The following is a 10830-nucleotide window of genomic DNA, read 5'->3' as shown; positions in this document are numbered from 1 at the left end:
TCAACACAGCTCCCTGTCGCGATGCAGTCGAGATCGTGGTCCTTGGTATGTCAATCTCTTAGAGCTACCCACATTCTTCCCATGTTGACGTGTCTCGCATGCAGCTGATGACACAGAACTCTCATCATCGTTGGGCGACTACAAAGCGCAAAGACCGACGATAGACGTGTCAACACGTGCAAAGATCACCGCCTTCGCTTCGGGATCGTCGACTCGTCACCTGTCGCTCTCGTTGCCGCAAAAACCGCCCGAATCAATTATGTCGCCGGCTTCGACGGTCGCGCCCAAGTTCCGGACCTGGACGACCTCCCGATCACCGACAGGCCTCGGATACGTGGCTTTTTCGATGAACACCTGCCGGCATTTCTCCACCTTGCCGAAAACTGGTTCATCATCACCGCCGGTCTCTGTCGTGGCTCGACCGATTTCGACCAGGCGGTCGATCCACGAGAGAGTGCGGCGGTCACGATGAACCAGTTCTCGGCGAGGTGGAGAAACGCGGGGGGGTAGCCATCGAAGAATCCTCCGATCCGAGGCTTGTCGGTTTCGGGGAGGTCGTCGGTGTCGGGAACACGGACGTAACCGTCGAAGCCGGCGACGTAGTTGACTTTTGCGGCTTTTGCTGTGTCGAGGGCGGCGGGGGACAAGTCGATGACCCCGAAGCGAAGGCGATAATTTTTGTATGCCTTGATTCTTGTACCGCCGTCCTTGCGTTTCGACATGGCACGGCGATGACGAGGGCTCTGTGTCATCAGGCAATCAGATCTGGTCTTCTGCAAGTACCATCGAAGAAGAGATCGCACCAGATACTCGCCAAACACTCGTCTACCCAACCCCGCCTTCTTGCCCGGCCCTAGCCGCGGGACTCACTCTTGCTCATAACTGTTGTATCGCTATGTACTATGAAGTTTCACCTTCCCGCATTCCTTTGAGAATGCACTCCAAATTTAAAATGATGTGTGTGAACGCCTAGACATCGGTCAAGAGAGGGATCCGGTACAAACGCAAAGGTCCGTACTAGAGTGCAACTTTGCGAGAGCGTCTGTCTCGTGCGACCTTCCGCGAATCCTCAATTCGAACAAGCTTGGGACGCGCGAGGGTGAGAAGGGGACGAAGGATTCTGAAGCAGGCGAGAATCAATTATGTCGCCGGCTTCGACGGTCGCGCCCAAGTTCCGGACCTGGACGACCTCCCGATCACCGACAGGCCTCGGATACGTGGCTTTTTCGATGAACACCTGCCGGCATTTCTCCACCTTGCCGAAAACTGGTTCATCATCACCGCCGGTCTCTGTCGTGGCTCGACCGATTTCGACCAGGCGGTCGATCCACGAGAGAGTGCGGCGGTCACGATGAACCAGTTCTCGGCGAGGTGGAGAAACGCGGGGGGGTAGCCATCGAAGAATCCTCCGATCCGAGGCTTGTCGGTTTCGGGGAGGTCGTCGGTGTCGGGAACACGGACGTAACCGTCGAAGCCGGCGACGTAGTTGACTTTTGCGGCTTTTGCTGTGTCGAGGGCGGCGGGGGACAAGTCGATGACCCCGAAGCGAAGGCGATAATTTTTGTATGCCTTGATTCTTGTACCGCCGTCCTTGCGTTTCGACATGGCACGGCGATGACGAGGGCTCTGTGTCATCAGGCAATCAGATCTGGTCTTCTGCAAGTACCATCGAAGAAGAGATCGCACCAGATACTCGCCAAACACTCGTCTACCCAACCCCGCCTTCTTGCCCGGCCCTATCCGCGCGGGACTCACTCTTGCTCATAGTCGTTGTATCGCTATGTACTATGAAAGTTCACCTTCCCGCTTACCTTAGAATGTTCTCCGACTTGAAAACGATGTTCATGTGAATGCCTAGCCGTCGGTCAAGAGAGTGATCCGGTACAAATGCAAGGTCCGTATCACCGAGCAAACTCCGCGAGAGCGTCTGTGCCCGTGCGCTCGTCCGTAGGTTCGACTTATTCGAACAAGCTTGGGAGAGCGAGGGTGAGAAGGGGACGAAGGACCCCGAAGAAGACGAGAAGCGTTTGAATCAGAATCGCTTGAAACAGAAGGGTAGGAAAAGAAGACGATCGAAAGTGTAAGTCGAGGCCTGAGAGAAGAGAGATAGCAGGGCGGAGGAGGAGGGCAAGCGCGATCAGGCGAATGGAAATTGGGATACAGGAGCGAGGCACAAGGCAGCAAGTGACGACCAGCAGTAGCGCGAGTGTCTCTGTTCACAGCGTTCCAGAGGAAGCGAGTAGCACAAGATTGACTTCATGAGCGAAAGAGCACCAACAAAAAAGATGGCGATGCAAGCAAGCGAGAGCACGCAAGAGCAGAAGATACCATGAGCGAACAAACGGAGAGCAGCAGGCCACAGCTTGAGACAGTGCGAGAGTAGCAATCGTACAGTATTCGCCAAAGAGCAAGGTGGTTTGCGTCTCCAGGCTCGGAACAGTACTGTTGAAGCTGAGGATCGCGACGCCGGAGTCCGAGCAAGCGGTTCAAACCGAGGTGGGATCGAGATCGGCTAGGTAGAACGGAGTCAGCAGCCTCAGTCCAGAGCCTCCTCAACGAGATGCTTCCAGGGTTGTGACTGCGAGTGGGAGGCGGGAATATTTGCTGATCAGCACCTTGCACGTAGAGGAGGCGTAAAGCCGTGGAAGCTAAGAGTTCGTGGCTACAAACACCGACAGATCAGCTGCGTCCGTGGTGTAAGCCAGGCGAGTCAGAGCGACAGGAGTTTAGATGACTCCAGGAGCCACGCGTCAAATGATCTATGACTCAAGGTTTTCCTTCTTCCTCGCTCCCCGCAAAACGGACGCTCTGCACGAACCGCCTGTCGTCTCCCTCATCGTCCCCGCACTCTCGTGGTCTCTCTCTCTTCCTGTTCTCTCTCTCTCGTTTCACCTCTCATCTCGCGAGTCCTCTGCGTCCCCTCCCTCGTTCATCCGCACTCCGCAGGCGATCGGGACAACCTCGCAGGCGCTCGAGTACCCTCCCACTTTTCTAGATCGTCAGTACCTTGCGATCTTCTGCGATTGGGCTTTGATGGGCTTGCTCCAGAAGTCTGACCCTCCCTCTCTGTTGAACACAGCTTTGGGCTAGCCGAGCGTCCTCGTGCCCACCAGTGTAAAGTTCATTCGAGCGTGAGTCCCCCTTGGGCACTCTTCCGTAGACGTCAGGCTAACAATCGGTTATCTGGTTCAGAGACTGACGAGACACCGCATGAACGACGTAGGGGGCTGTTGGGCGGAACGTCAAGTACAACAAGAAGAGGCAACTTGGCGCTCTCGAGTCGCTTATCTTGACGCCCCATGCAGCGTGTTCGACTCACTCGTACGCTTGACGTGACTCGCTTTGGACGAAACTCGGCTGGGCAGGCTACAACCGGAGCTCGAAACGACCGCAACTCAAGGCGCAACGTCTCGACCTCAAGCTTAGGGTTGAGTTGCGGTCGTTTCAAGCTCCGGTTGTAGCCTGCCCAGCAGAGCTTCGTCTGGAGCGAGTCAAGTCAACAAAGCCGGTCACGTCGAGAGGACAAGTAGGTCGAACTCACTGCATAGGGCGTCAAGATAAGCGACTCGAGAGCGTCAAGTTGTCTCTTCTTGTTATACTTGACGTTTGGAGCAACAGCTCCCTGCGTCGTTCACGTGATGTTTCGTCAGTCGTTTAGCCAGATCTGTGGAAAAAAGTTTGAGACGCACCTTCCGCTGCACTTCTTGCATTCCCTCCGGGTTGTCACGCCAATTTCGCCCCATCGCGACTTTCCCCCCGATACGACCCCTTGCGGCCTGCGCGGCAGGATCTCGTTGCGAGCCGTAGGCCTCGACGCCGATCTGGACGTTGGGGCCCTCACCTTCACCCCCGCCAACGTCCAAATCGGCGCCGAGGCGTACGGCCCGCAACGAGATCCCGCCGCGCAGGCCGCAAGGGGTCTAGTCGGGGGAAAGGCGAGCATAGGGCGAAAATGGCGGGACAATCCGGAGGGAATGCGAGGCATCCAGCAGAAGGTGCGTCTCAAACTCCAGATCTCCGAGACTGACGAGACGTCACGTGAACGACGTAGGGGGCTGTTGCGCGTGGCAAGATTTGCAATGACAACAAGCAGATCGCCATTGTCGAGGAGCTCGTTTTGTCGCCATGGCCAGTGAGTTCGACCAACTCGCGATCTTGACGTGACTGGGTTCAGACGAGATTCGGCTGGACAGGCTACGAGAGAGGTTCCAAGAAACCGGTATTGACGGCGCCCGGTCTCGACAATAAGATCAGTTGGACCGATATCGTCATGTTTGCGCAAGAGACCTTGCGGATTTGGTCGAGCCGTGGCCGCGGAATCTCGTCAAGCCCGACGACACCGCGGTTGAAGCTCGAGACCTCTTTACTCTCTTTCTCTCCCATGCACTCGCATTTCGAAAGCGCTCTCGTGCACATGCTTTTGTAACACCCTGTCCTCTTGCAATTGTTCTGATCGTTGCATTCGGCACATCTCGCTGACCGGCAAACAAGGTGAGAAGTCCTCGAGCACAGAAAACAGTTCTTTGCAATGTCAAGTTGCACAAGCGCGCGTGCGAGTCATAAAGATAGAAATAGAGATAGGCAAAACTGGCAGATGAAAGTGAGAAACAACTTGTGGGGGGGAATCGCTCACGGCAGAGTAGGATCTGCCGACTTGTAATACGACCGTTCTCGATCATTGACAATATGTTGCGTCACGCTGGCTTGAGAGAAAACCGCTGGGGTACCAGGCAAGCTTGACGGTAATTCGCCTTGATAAAGACAGACGCCGTGACTAGAGTGTCCAGGGTGTCCAGGACGAGACAGGTGTGGTAAGGGTGGGAGGCGACGCGTAGCCACTCGTGGACTTTGCGAGGCAAATGACGAAGCTGGTCTACTCCGAGTTGGGACAGGCTGGTTCGTCGGGTCATGGGGCACGTATGACGAAGTTGGTGTACTCCAAGTTAGAACAGGCTGGTTCGTCGGACCATGGGCACGTTTGTGAACACGCATCAGAAAGTTTCAAGGCGGTCTCTCTGAGGCAGAGAGTGAAATGGCTCACAGCGAGCAGTTGTCTGATCTGGACAAGCGAATGCGCCAAGTTGTCAGACAGCTGTTTCTGCCACACCGGTATGTTGCAATCCGGCCGCCAGCGCGCATGGTTCTTGTAGACAGCAGCAGCTGAATCGATCAAGTCGCTGATGACGGTCGTGTCGCGGCAAAAGCGGTCCAGAGACGGCATCCATTCCGTAAACTCCAGCTGTCTGGCGATGATCCCGAGCATGTCATGGTCGATATGATCGAGCACGACGAGTCTGTCGGAGGTGAATGTGGCTGCAATGCCGCAAACAGGGCGGATGGGCGCGAGCTCGACGAGGACGTGGAGGAGCAGGGCCAAGGTCGCGTAGTGCTCTTCGCGAACTTGGCGGTGGATGTCGTCAGACAAGTGGGTGCGGATGAGCTCGAGCGCGATCAAGGGGCCTCGAGCCGCGCGAACCACCGTAGGCGAGCGGGCTTTGGCCATTTGGTATTTTCGTTCGACAAATGGAATCTCGACAGGGATGACGTCAATTTGAGTACGAACCTCGCGCGCCCTGACGCATTCAAGTCAGCACAACCCGCAGGACCGAGAGCAATCGAAGCGACTAACGGAAGGATTCCGCCTAGTCTGCCACCACGCGTTTCACCGTCAGGCAAAGTCTTGATCTGCAGAGGCTGTTCGGTGTGGTCTTGAGTATTCGCGCGGCTGAAGACAAGGAGGACATGGGCTCACGAGGGTGTCGGGATGTAGCTCGAGGTTACAGAATATTGCGTCCATGTCGGAAGCGTACGGGAAGGGAACCTCCGGGACCGCCGTCGGATGGATAGGATGACCGCACGCAAATATGAGCAAGGCAAACGCTCCTGTGAGCGTCACTCGAGACAAGCTCGCGTAGGATCCGTCGTTGTTCTTTGGGAGCTCCAGGTCGAGAAAGGTGATGAGCCGGGGATACTCCCGCGCCCGTGGTAGAACCTGAAATCTGGAAGCCATGTCGCTCGACTCAAGGGTGAATGAGAACGGGAGAGGTCGCAGAGCTCGGAGACCCTTGAAAGAAGGGGGAGCCCATGCAGACACCGCGGAATGGTCGGAGAAGCAAAGTGGACCGAGCGCATGTCGGAGTCCGGCAACTTGCGCGGACGGCTCCATGTCTTTGTAGATCCGAGCTGTCTCAAAGCAGAGGCGACAACTGAGCAGGATCGGCCGGACTTGAGAGCAGGACGACCGCACGACGACGTCGAGCCATTGGTCGCGTCAGATCCAGCGCGAGCCAGAGAGCCACTATCGAGGTCACAGGTCACGAGCAGCTTCAGCGGAAGAGCACAGCGTGCGAGGAAAGCGAGAGCGATGAGGAAAGTTGCGCGCGCGCTCGCGGGCTGATCGATTCCCTCACTCCAACACCCTGCAACCCAAGATGCTCGCACTCGAAGGCCGACCTGAACACATCGCTACGCTCATCTCGGGAGTCGACCGATACAACCCCAGCAGTACGTTGTCTACGTCGAAATCCTTGCCATCTCGTAAACTATCTGACTCTCGCGGTTCCTGCGGCTAGACGTCCACCTGCTCGAAGACTACCTCCAGCAGCAACTCGCAGACGGTCAATACGACCTCCTTGCCAACCTCGCTCTTCTCAAGCTCTAGTATGCTGCCGGGACATTTTCATCGCTCACTCCGCGCGCAGTCGCTGATCTCTTCGTCCTGCTTCGCTAGCCAATTCAACCCGACCTTGTTGGCACCTTCGGCAGCGCTCTCGATCTTGTTCCTCGCGGTCGCACACGCGCCGTTCTCGTCCGACTTTGGGCTCGCGTGGTCCCTCCTTTCCGACTCGTTCGTCAACGGCGCCGCCCTGCCTCCAGTCGCCGCAAACGACTCGGACGACGATTCCGACGATGACGAGCCGGTCAAGAAGGTGGCCGCGACTCCGCGAGGAGAAAAGGAAACCGCCCAGCTGCTGCAATCTCTCTCGTCGCTCCTGCAAGGCCGCAAGTTCCGTCAGTTCTGGTCCGCAGTCGACAAGGTCGAGGACGGCAATGTCAAGTCGCAGGTCGAGGCACTCAAACGGGATGCGAAAGGGTGGGAGCGAGCGATCCGGGAGGAGATTGCCAAGGAAGTCGAACTGAGTTTCCGGAGCATCAAGAAGGACACTGTCGCCGGATTCATGGGAACGAGTGGTACGTGCTCTCTCGTACTGAGCTACCGCTGTACGAGAAACCGAGCCACGCTGAACCCGAGTCAGCAGATTTGAACGAGATTGCGCAATCGCGAAAATGGACCATCAACGACCAGGATGTGCAATTGCCCCAGAACGACAGCAATGCCCCCAAGTCGTCCGTCACGCACGAGCGAATCGAGATTGAACGTAAGTCGAGCTGTTCTTGTTTGTAACATAGCGTGGACGAAGCGAGACAACTAATCTTGCCTGGTGCTTGCGCAGAACTCGCTCGTCTGCTCGGAAGGAGTCAGGCCTAGATTGGATACCGTTGCTGTTGTGGGCAGAGAGTGCAAAACAGGATCCTTGTAATGTTCCGCTTAGACCCATCTCTGCGCTCTCGCATGCGTCGAGACTCTAGATGTCTAGTATTTCATAATCTCGTGTGACAAGTTACAACAGGGAGTTCTCGAGCTCAACCACTGCATCTGGCAGAACCAGTTCAAGATTGGCCACGTTCAAGGTCCTTGCCCTGCTTCTTTCTCGCTTTCGCCTCTTTCCGCTCTCGCATCAGATCGTGACCTTTCTGCCTGAGCGCTTCGTCATCTTTGCTCTTGAGCGAGTGTTGCTCGATGAGCAAGGTCGCAATGACGCTGTTTCCCAGGAAGTCAAGTGTGTTTCGTTAGCGACGAGGCTCACAAGCAGACCATCGCACGATTGTGAGGGCATTCGAGGACGTACAAGTTGAAACCAATGAGAGCAGTCAAGACGTGAAACATGGTTCGGAAACCTTGGATGTAACCGTTCACGACCTGCTGCTTCTCAAGCGCCGACAGGCCGAGCAAGTCGACCGTGTTGGAGCTGTCCTGTCGACGACGCCAAATCCCGGTTGGATCATCGATCAAGGCATCGATCAAGGACGTCGTGAATCCCAGCGGAGTGAGATGAGAACGCAACGAATTGTTGCTGTGGCAGTCAAACTTCTGTCAGCCCGGAAAGCAGAAACTCGAGACAATCTCGACCCTCACATGATGGTAGCCGACACGACTAGGAAAACAGTTCCTCCGAGACTGCGCATAAAGTTCCTCGTCGACGTGACGACCGACATTTCTGATCGTGCGACTGCCGACTGAGCTGCAACGAGCGATGACTGCAATGTCTGACCTTGGCCGGCGGCGGTGATGACCATAAAGCCGATCAACTTGGCGTCAGAGGTCGTGGCGGACAAAGTCGAGAGAAGTCCGAGTCCGAGCGCCCAAATGGCGTAGCCGACACAGATCGATGGCTACAAGGTGGTCGACCGTCAGCCTTATCTCGAGGTAGACTTAAGCAGCGAGAGATCTCACCTTGTACATCCCGATCCTCGAGATCAATTGACCAGTAATGAAAACGAAAAACGTGATCAAGCACAGCAGAGGCAAAATCAGGACACCACTCCGGATCGGGCTGACACCTCGGGCCACCTGTAGGTACTGCGGGCTGCAACCCTCAATAAAAGGACGTCAGCGATATTTTGGTACAGGAGGAGGAGTTCGCTGGCTTGCATGTAGTAGATTTGGCTCAGAATGGTACCTCCGCTGAAAAAGGCGAAATATCAGCCTAGACGTTTCAGCCGCAATTCGTCAAACTACTCACGCAGCGAACGTGTTGAAGCAGATGGTGGCAACTGTTCTCTGACGAAAGATGGACGCTGCGAATCGAGCGCAATCAGCTCAAGGTTTCCAGGCGATAGAGACCGACGCCGGAACTTACGTGGTACGACGGGAATCTTGGCAAACTTGCCCTCCCAGACGATAAAGAGGACAAAGGTGAAGACACCCGCAATCAGGCATCCGAGCACGTGCCCCGAGACCCATGGGAATGACGTCCCTCCCCAGTTGAGCGGCAAAATAACCAGTACTCTAGCAAAGTAATGACTGTGAGCAGTGGAGCTCAGAGAGCATTCGACGCGACTCACGAGCCAGTCATACACAACAGTGCACCGCCATAATCGATCTGCTTGAGCTTGCTGCATATAGGCGCAAATAGTTAGCGCTCGTTGCAACATAGCCTGCAGGTATCGCTTACTCTTTGTAACTTCCGGTGACAGGTTTCAGGGGCAAGAAGAAAAAGATGACAGCCACCGAGATGGCAGCAAGAGGCAGGTTGATCCAGAAAGCTGCGTTTGAGAAAACAAGCTCAGGACCTTATGTTGCATTCACGAAAATATGAGCTCTCTCTTACACCATCTCCAATCCGTCTCGGCAAACGCGGCGCCGATCAGCGGGCCAGCGGCATTGCCGATAAGGATCGTTGCTTCGGTGATCCCCTGATACTTGCCTCGATCCTTGAGCGAGACGACGTCCGAGACGATGATGAGCACGAGCGTCAGCAGACCTCCTCCTCCGACGCCTTGTAGACCTCGAAACACAATGAGCTGCAGCATCGACTGCGAGACCGCACACGCGAGCGACCCGATTGCGAACGCAACGACGCAGGTGATCAGGGTGTGCTTGCGTCCATAGACGTCTGATAACCGTCCCCAGATCGGTTGACAACCCGTCGAGGTTAGCAAGTACGCGGCTGCGACGAATGACGAACTCCTGCCGGCGTTAAAGCTCGCCGAGATCGCAGGCAAGCACGTCGAGACGATCGTTTGGTCGAGGAATGCAAGAAAGACCGCCAGTTGGAGGGACGCAAAGACGATGATGAGTCGCTGCGACAGACAAGGACAAAGATGTTGGTCCGATGGCGCAAGGACCGAGCGGAGGAGATGAATCGAAGAAATACCTTGACCGGTCTGTATCCGAGTTTGTTTCGTCAGCTCAAATGGCATCAGACAAATTCGAGTAGCACTTACAAGTAAGCTGTCTGATCCTGCAAACCATTGTGATGATGGCTGTTGAGAACCTTTTCCTGCTCAAGGCCTTCTGGCTCTTTCCCGTCCGTCGCTCTTTCGGATCTCCCTCTATCTTTACCGTCAATCTCGTCATCGCTCTCATCGATACGAGTCGCGCTACCAACGCTGCGCCGGTCCGCCTCTTCGATTTCTGCTGCGAGGGCTGTGTCGAGGCCCGATCGTCCTGAGGCGGCTTCCAGTGGTTCTTCAAGCGTTGCTCGTATTGGCACCGGTATCGACGGATCGTGTACAGGCGATGGCGACATTGTGAGTGGCAGTAGAAGAGTGACAGCGATACATGTGGGCTAAATTCGATATTGACTGCCTCTATCGCGTGCCACCGCTGCCGAAGCGCGAGGTCCGGCAGCGAACGGGCCGCGGTTCGGCCGGCTGTTTGCAGACTGCGGATGGCACACCTGAGCCTTTTAATTTGATCAACATTGGCAAGTCTACAAATGAGCCCAAGGAGAGATTCCATAGAACGCCGTTATAGACTCTTCAATATTCCCGTTCGACCTCTTCATATCTTGCCTCATCTTCTGTTTGTATTCTAGCTTTATTTGTATTACTCACGTTTTTACATACGACGTGTAGATGAGATGCAATGGCCAGATGGCTTTCTTCGGTTTCCTCTTTTCACTTCCCGTGTTCTGTCTTTATTAGCTTGCATTGAATATTGTAACGCCTGCCTCGTAGGTCTAATGGAATCGAGAGGATCGCAAGAGATGATCCGGGATTCTCCCCACTATATAGTACGTTGCGAGATCGTTTCACTCCGGACGC

The 10830-nt window shown here is 55.4% G+C and overlaps 4 protein-coding genes across 4 annotated transcripts; 1 reads left to right on the top strand and 3 right to left on the bottom strand.

Moving 5' to 3' along the window:
* Positions 1-257: 257 nt before the first annotated feature.
* JCM15063_000585 (uncharacterized protein) lies at positions 258-722 on the bottom strand (the record flags this gene model as incomplete). Its single annotated transcript, XM_076678503.1, has 1 exon — positions 258-722. One exon carries the CDS (start codon positions 720-722, stop codon positions 258-260), a length of 465 nt encoding a protein of 154 aa, XP_076534486.1.
* A 418-nt stretch (positions 723-1140) lies between these two features.
* Positions 1141-1605, bottom strand: JCM15063_000584 (uncharacterized protein; the record flags this gene model as incomplete). Its single annotated transcript, XM_076678502.1, has 1 exon — positions 1141-1605. The coding sequence occupies one exon, from the start codon at positions 1603-1605 to the stop codon at positions 1141-1143; it is 465 nt and encodes a 154-aa protein (XP_076534485.1).
* A 4826-nt stretch (positions 1606-6431) lies between these two features.
* On the top strand, positions 6432-7489 carry JCM15063_000583 (uncharacterized protein; the record flags this gene model as incomplete). The annotated part of the gene is made up of 5 exons (XM_076678501.1): positions 6432-6504; positions 6573-6660; positions 6731-7191; positions 7257-7379; positions 7455-7489. 5 exons carry the CDS (start codon positions 6432-6434, stop codon positions 7487-7489), a joined length of 780 nt encoding a protein of 259 aa, XP_076534484.1.
* A 182-nt stretch (positions 7490-7671) lies between these two features.
* JCM15063_000582 (MDR family MFS transporter) lies at positions 7672-10313 on the bottom strand (the record flags this gene model as incomplete). The annotated part of the gene is made up of 12 exons (XM_076678500.1): positions 7672-7822; positions 7911-8135; positions 8198-8454; positions 8516-8648; positions 8714-8746; positions 8805-8859; positions 8922-9070; positions 9127-9177; positions 9237-9327; positions 9393-9864; positions 9939-9948; positions 10009-10313. The coding sequence occupies 12 exons, from the start codon at positions 10311-10313 to the stop codon at positions 7672-7674; spliced, it is 1932 nt and encodes a 643-aa protein (XP_076534483.1).
* Positions 10314-10830: the final 517 nt, after the last annotated feature.

This window comes from Sporobolomyces koalae (assembly GCF_050403365.1).
Source record: "Sporobolomyces koalae JCM15063 DNA, S_koalae_JCM15063T_v1_ctg14, whole genome shotgun sequence".
NCBI classification, from domain to species: domain Eukaryota; kingdom Fungi; phylum Basidiomycota; class Microbotryomycetes; order Sporidiobolales; family Sporidiobolaceae; genus Sporobolomyces; species Sporobolomyces koalae.
The sequence above is the reverse complement of the archived record's forward strand: the minus strand, read 5'-3'. Positions and strand labels throughout refer to the sequence as shown.